Raw genomic sequence first — 25,882 nt, forward strand, 5'->3', positions numbered from 1 at the left:
CAGGAACCACAAATCTTAGAGGGTCGGTCTTAGACTCAATTTTGAAGGAAATTGGACGTAGAATCCATTTCCGTGATCAAAATTTTGATTAATTTATTTTTTCTACCTGTATTGCGCAATTGAAAACTTTAAACGGCCGTATCTCAAAACACCCCATCCTATTTTTTTGATTTGACCTCACCATCGTATTCCCCGTCCAATTTTACATAAGAATCACTTATCGACAGAAATGAATATGTTTCGTTCCAGAGATATCGAATTTAAAAGTTTTGAGTAGTTGAGATTACCTACATCAGCTTCATTCGCCGCATCTGCTAGAAGCACACAGGCGGGCTGATTAAAAACTGCTACCTGGTGTTCTGAGAGATGATTAATTTTATTTTTATAATTTTACGCAAATATTAATACCTTGATCAATCTTTTTTGTGTAAGGAATATTTATTGGGTTATTTTGAATGCACCGTTTTTTACGTGTTGCTAACCGTTTTAGAGTACTCCCGAGGCCATGACTAGGGCCTTTGTCATGGGCGGTAGCAAAATAGTGCTATTTCGTCAGCTGTGTGCTATCTTGTGACATAGGCCATTTTGGTCGAAACTGAGTTAATGAAGACGTTTTGCTATACTTAACAAACACTACAAGATGCTTTAACCCGATTTTGGGAACTCGCTTCCGTTTCCCGGATATCGTAATGCACACTTGTGACATAGACCAATTTATCATCAAAATGATCGTGCACACTTGTGACACGTCATACATGTTGTTGGAAAATGTGGAAAATTTCTCTTGTTTTTCACAAATTTATGTTGATACACATCTAAAGGCAATGCAATGTTTTGTTTTTGAAAACATACTGATTAAGTCGGTTAAACTATTGATTTAAGCTTATTTTAGTTTGTATGCACACTGCTTTTCAGATTTTTGTTTACATAATGTATTGTATCTTTTAACTGGTTTAACCAAACTTGGAGCGATTGTTTAGCGATAGTATACGAACCGATTGCTACAAAAAGTTTGACTCTATCATTCATAATTTTGAAAATATTTATCGTCAAACTTTTAAATCGATTTTCTCGAATAGTACTAAATGGTCGTTGTCACAAGATAGCACACAACTGACGATTTAGCAAAAAACCCAAAATCTGATTTAAAAGTTTGATCATATTAAATCGATTTTTATATTGTGAGCCAGCTCCATTTGATTAAAAGATGATTTTGGTCACGGTACATTTAATTAACAAAATATTTATACGTGTGGACAGCAGCCGTATTGTGTTCCAAGAATCCAAGAATGATAGAAGAAAAAAAAAACATTGTTGTTCTGACGGTGTCGAAATCATCGCAACTTTATTTGCGGAATTAGCCGCTTCGCAGCAGATCAAACTTTGTAATTTTCTAACATTTTTCATTTTTATACTTTCCAGAAATCCTTTTCCTACTCCTTGTGATCGTCCTTCACTAGAATACAACGTATCAACAAATTTTATTAATTTTAATTCATATTTTTTTACTCAATAATGTATCGTGCACTTATTGTTCAGTGTTACTTACAAGATCAATTGCATTTTCCTGCACGCTCCGTCGTAATCCTTTACTGTGTGTCGTTATTGCTCTGTCCTGTGAGTTAGCACAGAAATTCACTTAATTTTTTTTGAGCAGATAAACATTTGCGATTAAACTCCTGTTTCCTACAGTTATACAGTTAATTTTTGCTCAAAGTGATATAGATTATTTATGATGAATTATTATTTCAATAAATGATCAGGTAGCAGTTATTGATCAGCCCGCCTGTGTGCTTCCAGCAGATGCGGCGAATGAAGCTGATGTAGGTAATCTCAACTACTCAAAACTTTTAAATTCGATATCTCTGGAACGAAACATATTCATTTCTGTCGATAAGTGATTCTTATGAAAAATTGGACGGGGAATACGATGGTGAGGCCAAATCAAAAAAATAAGATGGGGTGTTTTGAGATACGGCCGTTTAAAGTTTTCAATTGCGCAATGCAGGTAGAAAAAATAAATTAATCAAAATTTTGATCACGGAAATGGATTCTACGTCCAATTTCCTTCAAAATTGAGTCTAAGACCTACCTTCTAAGATTTGTGGTTCCTGAGCTATCGCCGTTTGAAAATAGGGGTTTTGCTCAAAAATCGCCAAAAAGTCGATGTTTTGGGGAGGTACAAAAATGGAGGGGGTGGTCCGATTTGGATGAAATTCGGGATTCTTGCATGTTTCGATAGTATCAACAGCCCTGCCAAATTTGAGCAGGATCGGAGAGGGTAATTTTCAAATTTGCACTTTTTCGTGCACAGTTGAGATGGAATGACCCATGTTCCAAAAAAAATTACAGTTGAGTAACGGAAAAAGGGAGAATTTTTAAAACTTTTTTAGTGTTTTTTCGATGAAATATACGTTTTTTCGGAATTCTGAGTACGCCATCAAATCAGGCGTACAATTTTATATAAAAGTCCCTTTGGCACCAAATTTCTATCTCATCACCGTTTCACGCTGCAAATTATTGAAAAACACCTCTTTTTTCGCATGTTCAAAAATGAAAGGGGTCGTACCGCCCCTCCGTCACGAGATATCAAAAAACGGACCTTCGGATTTTGATCAGGGACAAAAGTAACCTCTTAGGACGAAGTTTCACGCAAATCGAAGAGGGGTCGGGGCAACTTTTCCCGATTTCGTGTGAGTTGGTAGAGAATTACCCATGTCTAAAACATTTTACATTCAAGTAACGAAAATGGCAGAATTTTTGAAACTATCTATGTATTTTTTTCGATGAAAAATAGTTTTTTTTCGGAATTCTGAGTAAAGTCATCCCACATATTCGGAAAACCCACAAATTCGGAACACTTTCGTGATAATTTGTCAATAGCATGCCAAATGCAGCTTTTCTCTCGACCCTACTATTTTTAAGACCTTTATTTGGACATTTTCTTGCTATTTCACTAGTAAAAGTAGTACTTTTTAAACAAAAAACTGCAGCTCAATACAATTTTAACTAGAGCAGCAAAATACTGCCTCCAAATTGCCTGATCGATAATTGTAGGACTTAATTGTGCGTCTGACAATTTTGGAACACCTGAATTTAACTGATATTTTCACAAAAAAAAGTTATCAGACCATGGATAAAACATCACTAAGCTTGAGTTTCACTGGTTGCAGTGTGTGAAGTCATTATTTTGTTACAAATATGTACTCCTGGAAAGATCCAAAGTTTGTTTACATCCGTAAGAAAAAAGTGTTCCGAATTTGTGGATTTCAAGGGTCAAAGTTTTTCTTCAAAAACTTGATGTAAAAGTTAAAATTTGCAGTTGTTCGATACAGCATTCGAAAGATCGCAAGAAAAACTTTCAAATGAAGGTAAAAGCGAATCACTAAGTATAATTATCGATTTGCTATGAATTTTTGAACATTGGCCGATCTGTAAACTGTTCCGCATATGAGGGATGACTGTACGCTATAAAATTGGGCATCCAACTTTACATAAAAAGGCCCTTTGACACCAAATTGCCGAACCATCACCATTTCAGGCTGCAAATTATTGTAAAACACGTCTTTTTTCGAATGCTCAAAAATTGATTCAACTGGTTGTATGTTGATATTTGTGACTCCGGGAATCAAATCGAATTTCAGTGGTACAGAATGCACACAAAAAGGTGAAACTCAATTATGTTCAAATCCTATGTTTTATTCATTCAGATTCTCTGAAATCATTCTTATTCGCACGTGAGCACAGTAATTGACTCCTTTTACCAAGAAATCCAACACACATAACCACATGAAACTGTAATAACACGTACACGAAGATGAAAATTCCAGTAAAAATCTAATAATATATTCATTCATTTTCCTTTTCCCAGGAATCTGGTGTTCTGGTATGCAGCAGAAGCCCCGAGGTCTCCTTGTTCCACGACGTGTACGACATCACGCACATGGCTCGAGGCCCCTTGAGGATAGGAGAAGATGCCGGGTCTGAATCCGGAGAGTGCTGCCTGATTCAGTGCCGCCGATGCCGCACGGTCCTGGCCGACTGTTCCGCTAGTGTGGTTCAGGGCCCCTTGGAAATGCAAAAATGTCAGCTAGACCGTTGCATTGTTGATAAAATCATTGCTCTATGTCTCCTGAAGCTCCCCTGAAATTTTCAGCAAATTTGGTTCAGGTTTCGTCACAGCTCTTTAGCATTTAAGTTTGCATGGTATTTGCATGGGAAATCTTCAAGTTTTTAATTTTCTAAATGCAAAAAATCTTCTACCGAGCCAAAAGTTCTGAAACTTCAGATATATATCAAAAATACTATAGGGAACAATTTTGTAGAACACTTCAACTTAATCTGAGCAGAACTGACTTAGTTATAAGTGGATTAAGTGAAGGTGTGGAAGTTGTGTTTTGCAAAGGGCCTCTTTCGCCAAATTTTCACCTGATGGCTCACTTTGATCGATGGCAAATCGTTTGACAACTTGTTTGTTGTTGATGTCAGAAGAAAAAAAAAGGAACGGCGGTTTCAACTTCAGTGGAACAAATTAATCCGTTTTCTTCGTCTTTTCAGGTTAAATTTGAAGATAAGCTTTTGGCCAGCGAAGTTCCTGACTTGGACCTGATCTCTAGGAGAAGACGGATTCAAGGATTTTTTTCAGCAACTTATTCAGGGCTTCTATTTAGTGTGGGAGTTGATGTGTTCCGTGGTGGTTTATTGAGGTGCTGACCGACGTTCGCGCTCCGGCGATGTACGTGGGGCCAGCTCTACTCTGCCGTTTCCCCCTTACTAGGAGGGGGAAAGCAGGGGGAGGTCTATTGGTTGATTGGTGGCTTGTAGTTGCACTTGCAATCTTCGTCACCGGTGCAGCGTTTCTTCCACATGAGGGATGCATTCTTTAGTGCCGCATATTCTAAGGGAAAGCCGACAATCGTTACATCTTTTTCTAAACCGGGCATGCCAAGAAGGGGGCCTCATTAGCGATGGAGCCAGCAGACTGAGGGTTGTCATCCTTAATGGCTATGGCGCGGAGAATGCCGCACAGGACTTACACTGACTACGCTGACCACTTATAAGAGACCATCATTACCACTTATAAGGGCAAACATCTTTTGAAATTTCGCGCCCATCCACCCCGAGATTCGAACTGACGACCTTTGGATTGCGAGTCCAACTGCCAAATACGACGCTATCCAGGCAGATTTGTTTCCCAAGGACTCCTCACCTGGACTGAGCTTACGACCTAAATTCTGGGTTTGGCCAGGACCGACATTTTTTTCCCACCCGACAGAAGGCGTGATCAGACAAATCTCGTCTCGAAAAATACCATCTGGGTCGACTAGGACTTAATCCAGGCCAAGAGGCTTATCATCGCACCACCGGTCCCCGCACACGATTACCCACAAATCTATCCTAAATCTAGTCAATCTTTACTATCCAGGGGTCCGAGTGGACAGTTCACGCTCGTTACACATGGAAGTGCGGGACCAGGTGATTAAGTTAGTGTGCGTGCATCCGGTTTGGTCAGCGTAGTCAGTGTAAGTCCTGTGCGGCATCCTCCGCGCCATAGCCATTAAGGATGACAACCCTCAGTCTGCTGGCTCCATCGCTAATGAGGCCCCCCTTCTCGGCATGCCCGGTTTAGAAAAAGATGTAACGATTGTCGGCTTTCCCTTAGAATATGCGGCACTAAAGAATGCATCCCTCATGTGGAAGAAACGCTGCACCGGTGACGAAGATTGCAAGTGCAACTACAAGCCACCAATCAACCAATAGACCTCCCCCAGCTTTCCCCCTCCTAGTAATGGGGAAACGGCAGAGTAGAGCTGGCCCCACGTACATCGCCGGAGCGCGAACGTCGGTCAGCACCTCAATAAACCACCACGGAACACATCAACTCCCACACTAAATAGAAGCCCTGAATAAGTTGCTGAAAAAAATCCTTGAATCCGTCTTCTCCTAGAGATCAGGTCCAAGTCAGGAACTTCGCTGGCCAAAAGCTTATCTTCAAATTTAACCTGAAAAGACGAAGAAAACGGATTAATTTGTTCCACTGAAGTTGAAACCGCCGTTCCTTTTTTTTTCTTCTGACATCAACAACAAACAAGTTGTCAAACGATTTGCCATCGATCAAAGTGAGCCATCAGGTGAAAATTTGGCGAAAGAGGCCCTTTGCAAAACACAACTTCCACACCTTCACTTAATCCACTTATAACTAAGTCAGTTCTGCTCAGATTAAGTTGAAGTGTTCTACAAAATTGTTCCCTATAGTATTTTTGATATATATCTGAAGTTTCAGAACTTTTGGCTCGGTAGAAGATTTTTTGCATTTAGAAAATTAAAAACTTGAAGATTTCCCATGCAAATACCATGCAAACTTAAATGCTAAAGAGCTGTGACGAAACCTGAACCAAATTTGCTGAAAATTTCAGGGGAGCTTCAGGAGACATAGAACAATGATTTTATCAACAATGCAACGGTCTAGCTGACATTTTTGCATTTCCAAGGGGCCCTGAACCACACTACTGTTCCGCGACTGTGTCATCGTTGTTTTTACTGTTGTAGTTGCCTATGGATGTGCTTCATCACCACCGTCTTGACGCATGGCTATGTACTACTATGCAAGCAAATTATCAGCAGTCGCATGTGGCACCCGGTGCCGCCAAGGATTAAGCCGGAGGCAACGCATTCGTAACAGCCAGGCCCGGAACCAGGCCAAAAAGGCCGACGACGACGACGAGTCCGACGATAATGGCAAAGATAAAAAGGTAATTCTGAGGAGGGGATGCTGCCAGCTAGATACACACGCATATGAATAATTCATATGACTTATCGCAGAGAGATGATCTCAGGGCTTGAAGTTCTGGAGGGGAATCTGTGCAAGTTGGACGCACATCTCTACAAAAATCTCTTACAAAAATTTTGATATATAGACATAAGGGGTTTGCTTATAAACATCACGAGTTATCGCAATTTTACGAAAAAAAGTTTTGAAAAAGTTACTTTTTGCGTTTCTCTTTGTTTGGTCGTCCGTGTCTGTCGCGGGTGACCATGAACGGCCATGATCGATGACGACCAACTTTTTCAAAACTTTTTTTCGTAAAATCGTGATAACTCGTGATGTTTATAAGCAAACTCCTTATGTCTATATATCAAAATTTTTGTTATTGTCTGCTCTACAACTTTGTAGAACATTGTTACACTCTAAAAAATAACCCTGCAAAGTTAGAAAAAAAACGAAATTTTAAAATGAAAAATTTTGTTCTAAATGAAAAAATGACCCTTCTGGGTCAATGTAGATTCGTAAAGTACATTAAATTTCCCATAAAATGACATGTTCCAAAAAATTTTACAGTCGAGTAACGGAAAATGGGAGAATTTTTAAATTTTTTTTAGTGTTTTTTTCGATGAAAAATACGTTTTTTCGGAATTCTGAGTACGCCATCAAATCGGGCGTCTAATTTTACATAAAAGTCCCTTTGACAACAAATTTCTATCTCATCACCATTTCAGGATGCAAATTATTGAAAAACACCTCTTTTTTCGCATGTTCAAAAATGGAAGGGGTCGTACCGCCCCTCCGTCACGAGATATCAAAAAACGGACCTCGGATTCGTGATCAGGGACAAAAGTTACCCCTTAGGACAAAGTTTTACGCAAATCGAAGAGGGGTCGGGGCAACTGCTGTGTGAATTGGCGGAGAATTACCCTAATGCATGCATTTACTGTATAACATTAATTGTAACATTAGCATAACTTCCTGCGACGTTTCGATATGTCCAAAACACAAATATTAAACGATTGCTTATAAAATTTTAGTACATAATTAACATTTAAAAAAATATATAAGAACAAACACGCATGCAAAAATTTTACAAACTTATTTATATTCTTTCCAGAGATGAATATTTGATAAGTAAAAAATTCTAACAACCTTTTACATGAAACTACACGCATATCATGACCCAAACTATAGTTGAAAACTCATTTCAGTCTGAAAATGTCTTATTTGCACAATTGTTCATAAGCAAGGCAAACTTTTTACCGCCAACCAGACGAAAACATCCCAAATCCGAGAAACTTCATTTCCACCAGATAAAGTTGCTACTGAGCAATTCTCTACGAAATCGGTCTTTTTTCTTCAATTTTAATTTTTGTATTTTTTAATCCGACTGAAACTTTTTTGGTGGCTTCGGTATGCCCAAAGAAGCCATTTTGCATCATTAGTTTGTCCATATAATTTTCCATACAAATTTGGCAGCTATCCATACAAAAATGATGTTTGAAAATTCAAAAATCTATATCTTTTGAAAGAATTTTTTTATCGATTTGGTGTCTTCGGCAAAGTTGTAGGTATGGATACGGACTACACTGGAAAAAAATGATACACGGTAAAAAAAAATTGGTGATTTTTTTATTTAACTTTTTATCACTAAAACTTAATTTGCAAAAACACACTGTTTTTAATTTTTTTTATTTTCATTTATGTCTTTATTTGCATTTTATGTCCTCTAAAACATACCAAAAAATAAAAAAAAATAAAAATAGTGTTTTTTTGCAAATCAAGTTTTAGTGATAAAAAGTTAAATAAAAAAATCACCAAATTTTTTTACCGTGCATCATTTTTTTCCAGTGTAGTCCGTATCCATACCTACAACTTTGCCGAAGACACCAAATCGATCAAAAAATTCCTTCAAAAGATACAGATTTTTGAATTTTCAAACATCATTTTTGTATGGATAGCTGCCAAATTTGTATGGAAAATTATATGGACAAACTAATGATGCAAAATGGCTTCTTTGGGCATACCGAAGCCACCAAAAAAGTTTCAGTCGGATTAAAAAATACAAAAAAAATCGAATGACCGAAATCCTAGAGAACTGCTCTACTTTTCAGTGTCTGTAACTAACTGTAACTTTTCCTGAAGCTGCAAACTACATTCACAGAGAGCAGCGACTGAATTAAAGCTGCACCGTTGAACATTTACCATTTCCACCAGAACCCAACCATCATGACTGACGTCTTTTTTTTCTCTCTCTTCTCATTTTCCCACAGACCCTATCAGCGTCGTTGCTGTGCGAAACCACCGACGACACTATCGTGATATCGCTGAAAACGTCCGAACAGCCGGAAGTGTGCTGCGAAAGTACGCCCACGCTGACGGTAAGCATTTGCGCCCATTAATCTGATCGCCCAGTAATGACCCAGTTTTTGCTCTGAGCCGTTTGGTTTGCTGTAAATCTTGGGCTTAGGCTGGTTCGACAAATATTTGAATTTGTTTAAAATTTCATACAGTGTTTTTTTATTAACTCTTCAATTTTGCTTTTTTTAGTTTTTTATTTCTGAGCAATTCTCTACGAAATCGGTCTTTTTTTATTAATTTTAATTTTTGTATTTTTTAAACCGGCTTAAACTTTTTTGGTGCCTTTGGTATGCCCAAAGAAGCCATTTTGCATAATTAGTTTGTCCATATACTTTTCCATACAAATTTGGCAGCTGTCCATACAAAAATGGTATATAAAAATTCAAAAATCTGTATCTCTTGAAGGATTTTTTTTATCGATTTGGTGTCTTCGGCAAAGTTGTCATACACGTTCATACACGTAAAATTTTTTTTTATGATTTTTTATTTTACTTTTTGTCACTAAAATATGATTTTTAAAAACACACTTTTTTTAATTTTATTTGTCTGATATGTTTTAGGGGACATTCAAATGCCAATTTTCAGAAATTTCCAGAATGGGCAAAAAAATCTTTGGCTGAGTTATGAATTTTTGAATCAATACTGATTTTTTCAAAAAATCGAAATCGAAAATTCTCTGTATTTTGCTTTTTTAAACTTTGTTAATACGACCCTTAGTTGCTGAGATATTGTCATGCAAAGATTTAAAAACAGCAAAATTGATGTTTTCTTAGTCTAACCCAAACAACCCACCATTTTCTAATGTTGATATCTCAGCAACTAATGGTCCGATTTTCAATGTTAAAATATGAAACATTCGTGAAAATTTCTGATCTTTTCGGAAAAAAAGTTTTCAAATTTTTTGAATCACGACTAACACTTTAAAAGGCACAAACATTCAATATTACGCCCTTTTGAAATGTTAGTCTTGATTCAAAAAAATCAAAAGTATTTTTTTCGAAAAAATCTGAAATTGGAAATGGGACCATTAGTGTTATTTTCAAAAAAAAATTGAGCGAACGAAAAATCGTGGGCTCACTTTCAAATTTGACTTTCAAACTTAAAAATCAAAAAATCTCATAAAAGTGAAGTGTTTTTTTCATTCAGTGTATTTTTTTTTTTTGAAAGCCCGTCAAATGTCCTTCAAGTTTGTCTTTGACCACTTTTTGATACGATGTAGTGCGTCCATCCCGGGACAAAAATCCCGGGATTTTACCAAAACCGGGAACTCCGAATCCCGGGATTTTTTATATTTTGTCCCGGGATTTTCCGAAATTGGAAAAAACAGACTTTGGTCTGGAAATTCAAATTTTGTTGATGAAATAGATAAACTGTTAAATAATTAGGAATCGAAAAAAAAACTATTCAGCATATATCAGCATTCATTTCGCTTAAAAGGGAAAATTGTTGAAATTTTAGTTCACACCCAAAGTTAAAGAACGAGGGGATAGTCCTCACGAAAAGAAACGTATGGAAAGTGCTATTTTGCGAGAGTAAAGTCCTCTCGCATGTTCATTCGTTCATTGGAACAGTTCATCCTATTGAGTGGCTTATATGGACAAATGACCGCCACTTAGTCACCGAACCATGGTGGCCTATACGGCGAAGGCACGGTTCAATATGCCGAAAGTCTTGGGTTCTAATCTCGGTACCGGTACTTTTTTTTGATAGATGAACTTTTTTTTAAGATGAACCCATGAGTAAAGTACTCTCGGTAATTTCGTAATTTCAGGATTTATCCTCTCCGTCCGCACACAGTACCATTTTACTACCGAATCGTGCTCTTTATCCTCGCGTATGCCGATGCCCAGTTCTGGGTGTACAGATCCGCAAAATGCCAAGCGCTTTAAATATTTTCTATTTAACTATATATATATTTTTAAAAGACTACTTATATTTAAAATTTAAATTATTTTTCACCAAAATCTTGGCAAATCAGGATAAATTTATCGGACAGCTTTTTAGTATTTTTTATATGCATAATGTTTTGATTTTTTTATTGATTCCAGTTAAAATAGGAACAGAACAAAACAATTAGTACACCGATTTCCAAATTTATTGCTCTAAAATCTCCTGTACCTATTCAGACTGTAGTCTCGATTTTACCCAGTTGGCGGTAGTGACTTAAAGATAATTTGTAAAATATTTTTTATATTAAACATGAAAGTCTAAAATTATTAAAAATTTTAAATTGACTGTTATCATTTTATTTGTTGTCTTTTTTTGTTGATTTAGACAATTTAAAAGATTTTTTAAGCTTTTCAAGTAATTTTATATCAAAAAATAAAAAAAATATAAGGGACTTATTTAATTTGAATCACAATGGGTTAGACATTTTGGTGCATTTAAAATAAAATGCACAAAAAAGAACCAAAAAATCTCTTTAAATCTTTCATAAAAAAAATGCTATCATTATTACGATTGAAGTGTAGATTATCACCAATTAATAGTATTGAGCTAATTCTATGATTTTAAGATTGAAAACATCACAAATATAACGATAACATAGATTTTATGACTGTTTTAAAAATTTCCCGGGATCCCGGGAATTCCCGGGATTTATAAAATATTTTTCCCGTTTCCCGGGAAATTCAAAACCCGGGAAAATTGGACGCCCGAATACGATGCAACGGCTTCGAGATACAGCAATATTTAAATTACGAAAACCAAAAATATTTAAAACACTTACGCCCTTCTCAAATGTCATTATCGAGTGGTAACTGGTTCCATATACACAAAAAATGGCTTATATATGCCTAGGATAACATGTCTACAAACATTCATCGAAATCGGAGAGGGTCGAGAAAAAAGCACCTAAAAAATTCCTGTTTTGGGCTGGAACTGCTCAATAGTGTTTTTTTTGCAAAGGGACCATCCATAAACCACGTGGACACTTTTTTGGAAATATCAACAATCCCCCCACCCCTACTTCGTGGACAATTGTCCGTACAAAAATAAACTTTTTTGTATGGAGCGTGGACAATCGCCATACCCCCCCCCCCCCCCCTCTCCCCTAAGGTGTCCACGTGGTTTATGGATGGTCCCAAATCGAGTTAAAGTGGCAAAAAGTGAAATTAAAAATCACAAAAAAAATTAAAAATCACCAGAGTTTTTTGCCGTGTAGTTTTTTTTTTTTTCACTGTAGTCCTTATCCATACCAACAACTTTGCCGAAGACACCAAATCGACCAAAATCCTTCAAAAGATAAAGATTTTTGAATTTTCATATAACATTTTTGTATGAACAGCAGCCAAATTTGTATGGATATAGACAAACTAATGATGCAAAATGGCTTCTTTGGGCATACCGAAGGCACCAACAAAGTTTCAGCCAGATTAAAAAATACGAAAATTTAAATTAAGAAAAAAATACCGATTTCGTAGAGAATTGCTCATTTGACAAAAGAAAGCATGGACAAAGTTTAATGTTAATTACAAAAAAAAACACGAAGAATTGACGATATGCAGAACTTTTCAACTATGGTCTGAAACTTTAAGGATTACAAATTTTAAGTCAATGTCAAACTAAGTTAGATGAAATTTTCTCATGAAGGACTCGTTTAAGGTGCCATTCGAAAAAATGTCATTCAAATTATGCACACGTTGCAACTTGATAGCTAGAAGTTGATCCCCACAGGGAAGCTACATTATTGATTTTTGAGTCAAATTTCCATCATCCCTAACCATCCATATCTCAACAGTATTGATGTTGAGTTATTCTCGGAACGATACTGTACAATCACATCTGGAGTCGCATTTCAAATAATAAAAGAGAATAGGAAAAAATGATCGATCCAAAACGGATCAAAAGAAATTCCTTTCCGAAAGTTTCACAATAAAACGAGTAAGCATCGGGTATTATCTGGAGGCTCGAACGAAAGCATTTCCAGAAACATTATTTTTCTAGCCAGAGAGAGAGGTTGAGAAAAAAGAAATCCATCCATCGACGATTCGGAAGTGGGTAGCATTAAAGGCATTTCAAAGTAAAGGAAGAAAAGCGTTTTCAATAACGGAAACAACAAATGGCATCCAGAGCAATTCTCCCAAGAATGAACAAAATTTAGCTTCAGTTAAAAAAAAACTCGAACCATTCTATCTTAAATCACGTCATTTCTTCCCAGAATGTTCATCGGACTTTTTGTTCAGCTTAAGCGTAGCTGACAATTGAAACTGCAATTTCCTGAAGAGAGGCATCGTTTGAAACTTGATTCGAAGGCAGTGATTACGTTGAAGCCTTTTTGTTTCTAACAAGAAATTCTGGTCGTTTCGGTTCATAGTTGGTACTGATTCTGATGAACCACTAATTAAAAAAGTACTTATTTGAGGTTATCCAAAGTAGATAGAAACTCGTTCACTATGATTGTTAATTTCAGAAAGTAGAACTTTAATGACATTTTTTGCTTTAAATAAAGTTAAGTTAACCATTGTTTTACCATATGACGTACTCGACATACAACCAATATGAACATAGCTCATTGGCGAGTATCACACCCTCGACACGTCAACTAATCATATCGTATCATTTGCGGAAATCAAATTTCAATTAACAGCCGTGATGCTGCCTTCCCTAGACGATGCTAGATAAGCCACTTGATTCTGCATCACTCCAATTATGTCCGACGCTCTATCTCTCTCAGTCTACAATATTTGTCCTTGTTTTCCGGCTTTCCGGCCGTTTTCCAGCACCCGACGACGGCCCTCGGAACGGGCGGGGTTATGTACGGAAATGGCAACATCGTGTCCGGACCTCTCGAGTCCCTCATCGACCTGCTGATGCCGGCCAACGCCGATGATCTAGACCAGGTAAGATTCACAGAAAATTAAACTTGTTTTTTGCTACATATTTTCTAATTAAATCTATTATTTTTGTTCCTTTTTTATTGTTATCATTTCTTTGTTTGCACTTTAATAAATTTCTCAACTCCAAAATGCCACGTCCCACTGTCTGTGACTATGCTGTGAAACATCAAACGGAAATTAAATTATGTCCTTCTTGTCTGCTCTGCTCTACCACCCCCTCCTGCAGGAGTACGTTTTCTCGTTCCTGCTGTCGTGTAGGTTTTTCATCCGCACCCACGAGCTGCTGGGAAAGCTGCTCGAGACCCTGCCCGAGCCGGAACCACTCGGTCGGTTGGTGCCGCTGCTGGCCGTCTGGACCAAAAAGTTCCCGTACGACTTTCGCGACGAACGGATGATGAACCACGTTAAACATATCGTAGCTAGGTAAGATGAAAAAGGGAGCCTTTTTGGGGAAGGCCGATAGGGTGGCTTGAAATTAAATTTTTGTGGTTGTGTTTAATCTTCGAGTGGTCGACATGACCGTTTTTCCTTTTAAGTATTCCACTAACCATACCAAATGAGCTGAAAGTTATGTTAGAGGCATAGACTTTTATACTGATAATATATTAAGGGCAGGGGGGCAGAATGGACCAGGGGGGCAGAATGGGCCACCCTTGGTTTTGGGCTTTAGAATGGATTTAGACCAACTGTAAGGCAAGGGTCTTATAAAGGACGTCAAATAACATCACCATACCGAAAACGACGTTTGAATTCATTGTATTTTTCGAATAATGAGCAAAAATGTAAATAATTGACAAAACCACGCAAATGTTGTTTATTTCGAGGTTTCTAAATAAGCTTTCTGATAAGTATGATTGTTTGAAAAAGTTTGTTCAATGCTTATAATCAGGGTTGTTAAAATATCAAAATATCAGCTCTCAGCAACTACAATTATCCCACCTGAATATTCATGCCTCAAACACAACGGCTCTTCTCTCTTCATTGTAACTCTCAGCGCCGAACATAGCCGAACACTTTTTCGTGTTTACCTACTCGCGATTGACATTTTCCTTTTCTCTCTCATTCCCGCTTCCACGATCATCCTATCGCAATAGCGTTTAACCACAAAAGCCGCCACAAAACCAATTTCGCAAACGCAGTTTAACGGGACGTCATGCGTGGTCGACTCCTAATCACCATCTCGCGTTCTCTCATTGCAGTTTTCGGAGGTATTGAGAGACTCAGCGGTGAGAGCGCATAGTCGAGGAAAAGGGGAGGAGTGATAGAGAGAGAATGACATCGCTGGGAATCACGAGACACAAGAAGAAATCTCACAAGCTATAGTGACGGTCGCTATACTCTCGGATATTTTTGGTGCAGAGATAATCTATTGATAGCTTTTTTATCACTCATTTGCAACACTGCTTATAATGTTACTAGAGTTTACTACCAAGGTAAACAAACAACAACGGAACCTTCAAATCATTTGGAGGCTTGGTGATGGAAGTGTTAAATTAAATTCCACTTGGGGGCAGAATGGACCACCCTTTTCCTGCCTTATAAAAACAATCAAAAGTCAAAGTAGTTATGTCACAGACATAACCGGAATGGCGTAGACTACGTAAAGTTTTGAGATGTGGACATAGAGTTTTCCATATCTTAATTTTGAAGAATTAGCTAGATACTTGAAATACATTAACGGAATAAGATCGTAAATGGGAGATGGACCCCCCAACAAGACCGCAACTGCCATGTAACCATACTTTGAATGTGTTGGTAAATCTTTGACTAGAAAGCCTTATTTAAACAATGGAAACATCGAATGGAGGAGAGAAGAACGAAAAACGATTTTTTTTGCGAACCGAATGAAAGTTTGGTAGCATAATGTGGGGGAGAGAGAGGGGTTGGGGGGGAGCAGCCTCAGAAAGCTGTGCAATCCGTCACCCCCGAAGACCAACACTAGTTCCTGAAAGGCATTTCACCGACTCATCACGGGTGGGACGAGGGACGGGGGGTGAGGCAACTCCGAAGAGTTGGGAAGTCCTCACCCCCTTCCTGATTGTTTCACAACAACGACCCACGAGAGGCAACTGTTCGGCGAGAAGGCAGCAGGCGCGCGCCTCATCTTGTTGCTGCCTCGTCCCGGGTGGGACGAGGGACGGGGAGTGAGGCAACTCCGAAGAGTTGGGAAATCCTCACCCCCTACCACGAAAGATCCAAACGGTCCGGCCATCGAGAGGCAACTGGCTGACGGTGACGACGAGAAGGCAATGCGCGCTTCATTTGCAGTTCTGGTCCCTCTCTCCTGCTGCTGCTGCTCTGGGCTGAGCTTTCCTGCTGCTGCTGCCGGTCAAACGTCTGAGACGTGAATGATGGTCTGAAATCTGGCGCAGTTTCTTATATATGTTTTCGGCCCGCTACTTCCCCTCCTTTTTCGCGACCGGTACCGGTCGCGCTGCTTGTGTGATTTTCCCCTCAAAATAGGTACTTGACCTTCCCGTCCGTGAGTGGGAAGCGTTCATTTAGCTTGCAAAATCTCTGCATTTTGAAAATTTTTTAAAACATTGAGTTGTTACAATAGTAAAACTATTTTACCAACATTGAAAATTTAATAGCAAATTGCTGAATTATTTTCGAATCGAACGGAACCAAAATCGTGCCGATTCGATTTGAGGGAAGGAAGATATAAGCGATTGACGCAATATTCCAGGGCCTTCGGCCCGGGTTTTTTGGAATGGCACCGCAGTACCTTCGACAAAGACGTAAGTCTACGTCAAAAGTTACGAAATTTGAGCTAAATGGATTATTTCACTCCTTGTAGCTTCACAAATCACGTTTAATACAACATTAGTTGATTTTTTACTTGTTTTGATGCTTATTTGTAAAAATAGTGTCTTATTTCAACATTTGAACACTATTTTCAAAAATGTTTGTTTTAGTAAGTGACTATTTTTATAAAAGTTGTCCAACTTCATGGAAACTATGTTAGAAAGGTCCCTTAAGTCATTTCTTATCTCCCTTCAACATTGTATTAGACAAAATGGCTTGTTTTCTAAGGTGGCCCATTCTGCCCCGCAGGGTGGTCCATTCTGCCCCGCACCCTGGAAAAGCAGTCGAAAAAACTTTTTTTTTTAAAGTGGCTCAAAAATAGTTCTAAGCTAAAAAATTTCATCAACCAAGTATACAACATTGAAGGGAACATCCCAAAGCATAAGCCCACTATATGAATTCATAAATTTATATGTTTTTCTATGGTTTTTGGTGCATTTTACTTAGGCGGACCATTCTGCCCCCCCTGCCCCTATTAATTATTCATGCTAGAGACCCCATCTGAAAATACTTCAAAGATAAATTGCACATTTTTATCGGAGATACTTTTATGTTTTGAACTAATTTCCGGCACTGCAAATATTTGGAGGTTGTTATTGAATGCATTAAAAACGAGCTTTTGGTTTCCATTGTAAAACTACTTAATTTTCTTGTTATTCTCGAATGACAAGACGGCCAAATAAAAGAATAGGAATGTAATACTTTTCAGCATTCAAAAGCGATTGTGTCACGTTCCCCAGAATGTACCATTTCCCAGAAAACCATTCCACAGAAAAGTTTCTTCCACGAAAAATATTAGAAATTGAGTCACTAAGTAAATTCAAAGAACGGTTATTTTTTTCAGAATATCTTGCAAAATTCAAAATTGGATAAATTTATTTTATCCTTGCCCAGAAATTTTTCCTTCTTTCTTTTTTTGTCATCAAATCTTTATAAAATAATAGAAAATGGAAAATCGTTCTATTATTCTAAGAAATGTTCCCTTTTTTCAATCATGTTAAATTCTAAAAATGTCGAATAAATTGCAGTTTCTTTTTATTTATTTATTTTTTGCCGTAAATGCTATTTTTGATATGAATTTAAAAATTCAAAAAACAATCAATAATTTAAAAAATCAAAATTCAAAAAAGGGAATAAAAATTTAAAAACGTCGAAAAATTTAGAAATTTTGGATTTTTTTTAACCAAGGTATCTGGAACAGTAAATTCTGGGGAATGGTTTTCTGGAGAACGTGACACAATCCTCAAAAGCGTATTATACAATTGAACATTTCAGCACTTGTAATGAAAAGTTTTTAACGGTAAACTATGAGAAGTGTAGGACTCGTATTTTTGCAACTTTTTGCATAACCTACTATTTTGCAGTTTCATCGATTGTATGCTATGTTGTGACAACGACTACTTTGATCGAAAATGATTTAGTGATGACGTTTCGTTATACGTGCTATCTTGTTACACGTCATACAAATTGTTGGGAAAAGCGGAAAAAAATTGTTTTCCACACATTTTTTTTAAACCAATTCCATCTTATGTTTTTGAAAATATACTGATTAAGTCGGTTAAACAATTGATTTTAGCATATTTTAGTTTGTATGGGAATTTTGTGCACACTTTTGACCCGTAGTGCATTTTTCAATTTCAAAACACACTTGTGGCACGTGCTTTTCAGATTTTGTCTACATTATCTATTTTATCTCTTAACTGCCCAAGTAACCGCGAGGCACTAAATAGCGGCATTAAATCAGCATTATATTGGCATTTAATACCAGCAAATAATGCTTCAAAACATTTAATCAGCACTTTTCCCTTGAGAAATATTTCAAGTGGCGCACAGTGATGCTAATTAAATACTTCACCGATAGCTCGAACAAAAATAAACTGCTTTATCGACGTCAATCAGCGGGAATTGAACCCAGTTCACGAAAAAAAAAACTGATGCACACTCGGGGAATTGCGCCTTAGCCCGCACGCTTACTGGAACGGTATGACGGGAGAAGGATAAAAGTCAATAAGAGCGTGCCAGGCTGAAATGTTTCCCGTATCGATGGGTTACTTTGTTGATAAACATCAAATGCTTTGAAGCACATTTTCAAGGTCGTAAATGGTGATTTAATGCCAGTTGTAATGCTGCAAAGTTTTGGTACTTTGAGGCATTCGCAAAGCTTATTTACTACTTCAAAACATTCCAGTGCTGATTTAGTGCTGAATTAATACTTCTATTAAGTGCTTGTGGTAACTTGGGTGGTGTAACCAATTTACTTGAAATTTGGGTCGTTGTTTAGCGATAGTATACGAATAGATTGCTTCAAAAAGTTTGACTTCATCAATTATAGTTTTGAAACTATTAACCATACATTAAAAAAAGCATGAAATTATTCGACTTTTTACGAATTTCAAAAATTATGTTTTTTTTAAAGATTGACAGCAAAAAAAAAATCTGAAAAAACCAAGATTTTTTTACTTTTTCACGTTTTTTTTTAATAATTTATTCTTAGAAAATTGGCAGCACTGCCTTATAAATTGTGACCAACTTGTGCCATAGCTCGAAAGATGCATTTTTTGTCATCTAAAACATTTCCAAAATAATATTTTTCAGATATGTTGTAGGTATTGATGAGGACTTATCAAAATAATAATTGGTACACGGAAAAATAACCGATTGTTTCATTAACTTTTTTTTGCCAAAAATCAATTCCCTCAAATTTGTATTTTTAATTATAAAACAAAGCTTTTAAATTTGACTCGTTTTAATATTTACGTAAGCTTATTTACTATCCAGGTTTCTACCACACTGAAAAAAAATATTCTATTAGCAGTTATGAGTAATATAATTAAGCTTATATTTGTAAGCCCATACATCCAATTGAAATGCTGTCAAAGGCAAACTGATGGGAAATTGGACGAGCTTTCCGGTAAAAAAATTTACGAGACTGAAAAAGCAAGTCTGTCATACAGAAATTGGCAAAAAACACAAAAAAAAACTATTTCTAAACATTTTTATTTTTAAAACCGCTATATTATGACAAGGATTGGACAAAGGACAATGGTCAATATAGAGAATTTTATGAAAAAAATGTCTGAAGAATCGAGTTCCACCATTGGTTAAAAAAAACACGTTTAGACCACTTTTCAAAAAACAGTTTTAGTAAATGGTTTTTGAATTTTTCTTACGAGAGACATACTATCCTGCATTTTTCGTGAATCTTTTGTATCATCTTCGGCAATTTCCTAAAAAAAAATTGAACGAAAAAAAATCGTGACATCACTTTAAAATTTAATTAAAAATTGAAAAATCTCATAAAAGTGCCGTGTATTTTTCTTACAGTGTATTTTCTTCAGAAAGCTCCAATTTCCTACAAGTTCTTCTTGGACCACTTTTTGATACGATGCAACGGCTTCGAGATGCAGTGATTTTTAAATTACAAAATACAATAATATTTAAATAACTTACGCCCGTCTCAGATGTCATTTTCAAGTACAAGTGACTGAATATACACAAAAAAGGATTATATAGGCCTAGGATAACATGTCTACAAAGTTTCATTGAAATCGGAAAGGGTCAGGTACAAAAGTACCAAACAAATCCTGATTTGAGCTGGAATTGCTCTATATTAATTTAATTACATATATTAATTATAACATTTTGTAAACAAGAATAACATTTCAAATCGGTCAAATATTCAATCAATAAAGTACTTTTCGACTGCTAATTGGATTTTACTGAAGTTAGGCTTCATCCATAAAGTACGTCACGCTAAAATCAGCCAAAATTTACCCCCCTCCCCCCCTTTGTCACACTTTTCCTATACTTATAACACGCAATGTCACACTTGCTCAGACCCCCCCTCCCCCCCTAGAGCGTGACATACTTTATGGATGACGCCTTAATAACAATTTTCGAATAAAATTTCTATTTTCCAAATTTTTCCCCTACAACACAAAAACCCAAAAATTAAAGCATGCGGATTTTGGGAAATTGTTTTTTTTTTTTTGAAAAAAAAAATTAAATTAAAAATTGGCAGAAAACAACACAACTTCGCCGAAGACACATTTTTGTATGGACAGCTACCGAAATTGTATGGAGCCTTGTATGGGTGAACTAATGACACATCACTTTAAATTAAACATATATTATACTAAAGAAATGTAATTTTGAAGTTTTCACAGCTATTGTTTTAGCTCTTGTATTGTCATCAATAAATTAACATGCTGCTGAAATGAGCAGCTGCTCCCTCCAATGAAATCCATTGGAATTATTTCATGGAGGCGCATGATGTTTGATAGGAAACGTTTCAAATTAATTCTTTTTTGTGTACATAAAATTTTCTCCAGGTCCAAATAAAATATTTTTTGCTGACGAAAAAAGGGATTGCAGACACCTTGGCAGGCACCCTAAGTCTATTCTAACACGCTGAGATCATATCATCGTTCCATGTTCCCCTGAAATCAGAAAGGTGCTACCTTTCGACCCTAATCCAAACTCTATCTCTCTACTTATCCTTACAGATGCGCAGATACTAAATTAGCCGATGTGGTATCTGAACTACTGTGTGCCTTGTTAGCTCGTCTAACCGAACTTGAGAAACACGAGGAAGAACTCAAAAGCTATCAATCAACTGTTGACAATAAGGTTCGTATCAATCATGTTTCGGAAACGCGCCGAATAATGAACCCGGTCGGGCCCTATGTCAATACACTCGACAGCCCGGATCGCTTCATCTAATGGACTCTTGTTTGTGTTTATATTTCATTTTCTGATACCCTCCCAAAAAAAAACCTCGCACTCAGACTGAATCAATAAAATGGCCAAATGCGTCCCAGTTGGCGCAACTTTTGTGCCGCATCGAACGGAACCTGGCCAAACACGTGGGACCGGAAGAGTTTGTGCAGTGCAATGCCAACCTGCTGAAGGACCCAAATCGAGAGGACTTTACGCCGAAAGCCCCGGGCTCGGGACCCGGTCCCACTGGAGGCACCACCCTGGACGGCAAGAAGACCTGCAACCTGGAAAGCTACCTGGAGTGGTCCGCCCGGTTACGGTTGCTGGTGGCAAATGAGATTTTGAAGGTGAGAATGAATGAAATTCAGCTAATGTTGCAACATGCATCAAATCCCCACAACTCACCACACGCTGCCGAACCCACATTTTGACGCATTAAATTTCAAAATGACCGAACCAACTAATTAAACCACAATGCGCCATAAATTTTGAACCATTTTCCTGCTCTGGAAACCGAAGCCCTAGGCCACGACAAAACCTCAACACGCGTCTACTCGTGCAATTTTCATGCGTTCATTATTTTTACTCGCTTTCCCACCCACGCCTCAGTGCCAAAACATCCAGGACCGGAACGAGGCGGTGGAGCTCTGGAGTGGGGCCGCCCAGTACTGCCTGCTGGTGGGGAACTACAACAGTGCAACGACCATCCTGGAGTCGCTGGATATTCCACCGATTGCGAGATTACAAATCACGGTAAATATATAGAGTGACTTACCCCCCCCGGGGGTTATAAAAATAAATTAATGGGAGAAGTGTAAAGTTGAGTGGTGCATTTCCGCGGTACAAAAAGCTCTTGTGACGCAAATGACGGGGGAAGAAAATGAGATGTCCTGGAAAGCTGTTTATGGATGATGATGGTTTACACTGCAAAATCAAAATCAGTATTTCATTCAGTTGAAAACACGAGATTTAGCACCATAGTGCATCATGTAAATGTAGAAACCTCATTATTTTCTGCAGTAGAGGCAAGTGCTGATAGAAGCTTGAAGATAAAGTTGAAACTTTAAGCGGCGATGTTATACATTCTGTAACATTCCTGTAGTATCATTTCGCACTCCTCGGAAAATTTGTTCCCTGGAACACAAACTATGAGCTCATGAGGTTTTTGAAAAAGGCAAAATCGTTAATGATAAGTGGGGCGAATCGAAACACAAAGTTTAAAGATTTAAAAACGTCTGTACCTTAAGAGGCAGTATTTGTACATTTAGCTCGGTTTGTTCTAGAGGTCGTATCGAGGAGCTCCGATTTGGATGAAACTTTCAGCGTTTGTTTGTCTATACATGAGATGAACTCACGACAAATATGAGCCCTCTACGACTAAGGGAAGTGGGGTGAAGCTGGCTTCGTAGTTCGAGGTCCAAAAAACATAAAAAATCTTAAAATTGCTCGCATTTCCGTAAAACTTCATCATTGTAGGCTGTTGCAAAAAGTTATTAAGGTTTAAAAAAATCAATTTTTAACAGTTATTTGCAAAAGCTATGAGAAAAAGTTTAACCAAACCTGGATGTCTATGGCGCATTTTGAAGTGCTTCAAAAGACCTTTCGAATGCAGCTAACAGAGTTGGAATTGATCAAGTTTTACGGAAATGCGAGCAATTCTATGATTTTTCATGTTTTTTGGACCTCATACTCCAATGCCCGTTTTAGTTCACTTTCCTTTGTCGTAGAGGGCTCATATTTGGCATGAGTTCATCTCATGAAGGGCGTCCAAATTTCCCGGGTTTTGAATTTCCCGGGAAACGGGAAAAATATTTTTGAAATCCCGGGAATTCCCGGGATCCCGGGAAATTTTTTGAACAGTCATAAAATCTATTTTTTCATTATATTTGTTATGTTTTTCAAGCTCAAAATCATAGAATAAGCTTAATCATATTAATTGGTGATAAACTACACTTCAATCTAAACAAGGACGACACTTTTTAAATAGCTTAAATGCAATTGATTTTTTTTGTTCTTTGTTGTCTTTTGGATTTTAAATGAACTACAATGTGATTCAATTTTAATAAGTCTTATATAAATATATTTCTTTTTTATATGACATTACCAGAAAAGCATGAAACATTTCTTTGAACCTATGTACATAGAAAACTCTTGGCGCATTGGTTGTTTTGAAAAGCAATCTAAAAATTCGACATATTTTACAAATTATCTTTAAGTTACTTCCGCCATGTAGGAAAAAACAGGAATATAGTCTGAATAGGTAAGGAGATTTTAGAGCAATAAATTTGGAAATTCCTGTTTAAACCAAAGTCATTCAAAACATCATGCAATAAAAATGGCTAAATAGTAGTCTTTATTCGTTCCATTTGTCCTGATTTACCCCACATGCCGGTGTTTGATGAAAAATAATTTGATTTGATTTTTTTTCCAAATTTTAAATCATAAAGATACGTAGATATTTCAATCTTTTAAAAATATATAAAATCAAATAGGAAATATTTAAAGCGCTAGGCATTTTGCAGATCGGTAAGCTAAAATTTTAACGGTTTTCCCTAGTAAACCAAATTAATGCTGATATATCGTCACTAGTGTGTTATCTTGTGACACGTCTGCTGTAAAAAGATATGACGTGTCACAAGATAGCACACAAGCGACGATATGTCGAATACAAATTATAATGCTTTAAAATTACTATCGATTATGAGGTAATCAACTGTTCATCTATTTACACAACCAAATCTGAATTTCCAGACCAAAATTTGTTTTTTTTTTTAAATTTCGGGAATTCCCGGGACAAATTATGAAAAATCCCGGGATTCGGGAATTCCCGGTTTTGAAAAAATCCCGGGATTTTTGTCCCGGGAATTCCCGGGATGGACGCACTACTACTAACTTAACGGATTTTTTTTCTTTTTTTTCGCGAGTTCAGTCAGTTTGATCTTAAAAGAATAATTTTCAAAAAATAAAAATAAGTTAATTGTCCTTTAAAAAACTCCATAATTGTTATTTTCATATTCCTTTCAAAACATATTTATTCAATAAAAGAACCAAAGGATATCTAAAGCTAGTGAAAACCTGTGTAATAGGCCGTCCCAAAAATATATGCCTTCCCGTTTGTAATCAGAGTAGCCAATGTTTTATGCTAAAAACGCTTATATGCCAAGAATTTTGAAAATTCGTCACTTTTTGTTCACTAAAATGCAAATATCTCGGCTTTGCGTGGACATAAATTGAATGTTAAAAAAAGCAAAATGATCTCCGTAAAATTTCCTATAAGCTGAATGCATTAGTTTTGGCTGCAAAATTTTTTGGTTCGTTTTGGGGAGTGATTTTTGAAATTTTTTGGCTAAAAAATACAAATTTTTCTCCCTAAAACGCCCTGCCATGCCCAAACACAAGCTTTTATGGACTATGTCTGTACAGGAATTTGTTCAGGGGACATTAAACTATAACTTGAAGCCCAAGGCGACCAAATTTGAATGACTTTAGTATGATTGTTACGCGCATTTCTGAAAAATACTCGAAAAATGCACTTTTTTCATTCAAGCTCCGCGCGCGAATTGTAAACCATTTTTGGGAATTTTTTGTTGTATGAAAACATTGTTCCTGACATCCTAATCTATCATTCTAGGGGTGAGCACCGAAGATATGACAACTTTTCATTTTTTTTGGGACGGCCTACTGTGTACACCATATTCTTAATTTACACAACGAAATGGGGGTGTTTAATTCGAGAATCGTTTAAAAAAAGAATGTCCATGACTTAAATTGAGAATATGACTTAAATTAAGAATCTTTGGGATTTCGTAATTTGTCGGAGAATTTTCATCATGTATCAATTGTATTTGGTTTAGTTATGTTATTAAAACATTTTAGCATGGTTTTGGAACACCTGGGATGTTCTAGTCCATCCGAAACTTCCGGAAATTTTGTGCAGCAGGCTAACCGAAGAAACAAGTTGAAACTTCAAAATTTTGACAACGGATCCTACCCAGACTGCTTCAGTGAGTGCGGTAGGCTACAGTGCATTGTTGTAACGACTTATTGGGATGATCTGGGACATCCAAGGACTCCCTGGAGTTAAGATCTGTGGGTCTACCGCCGTAACAAGCAAGAGGTCGACGGATTTTGACCCCGGAACATATCCGCATAGCTTCAGTGAGTATGGTAGACTACTTTGCTGATGTGTTGGGATGTCCTGGGTCATCCAAGGACTCCCTGGAGTTAAGATCTGTGGGTCTACCACCGTAACAAGCAGGAGGTTGACGGATTTTGACCCCGGAATATACCCGCATAGCTTCAGTGAGCATTGTAGACTACTTTGCTGATCTGCTGGGCTATCTTGAGTTATCCAAGGACTCCCTGGAGTTAAGATCTGTGGGTCTACCAC

General features: G+C 37.1%; 1 protein-coding gene across 1 annotated transcript in view; it reads left to right on the forward strand.

Moving 5' to 3' along the window:
• The window catches only part of LOC120416612 (ras-GEF domain-containing family member 1B), an 87,220-nt gene that overhangs the window by 13,699 nt on the left and 47,639 nt on the right, over positions 1–25,882 (forward strand). The window contains exons 2-9 of the mRNA XM_039578411.2: positions 3,872–4,040; positions 6,509–6,752; positions 9,040–9,147; positions 13,849–13,968; positions 14,192–14,388; positions 21,279–21,402; positions 21,561–21,839; positions 22,102–22,245. Of these exons, the coding sequence (XP_039434345.1) occupies positions 6,588–6,752; positions 9,040–9,147; positions 13,849–13,968; positions 14,192–14,388; positions 21,279–21,402; positions 21,561–21,839; positions 22,102–22,245 (1,137 nt within the window). The 5' untranslated portion in view covers positions 3,872–4,040; positions 6,509–6,587. The remainder of the gene's footprint in view (positions 1–3,871; positions 4,041–6,508; positions 6,753–9,039; positions 9,148–13,848; positions 13,969–14,191; positions 14,389–21,278; positions 21,403–21,560; positions 21,840–22,101; positions 22,246–25,882) is intronic.

The sequence above is a fragment of the Culex pipiens genome, chromosome 2, assembly GCF_016801865.2.
Source record: "Culex pipiens pallens isolate TS chromosome 2, TS_CPP_V2, whole genome shotgun sequence".
NCBI classification, from domain to species: Eukaryota; Metazoa; Arthropoda; class Insecta; order Diptera; family Culicidae; genus Culex; species Culex pipiens.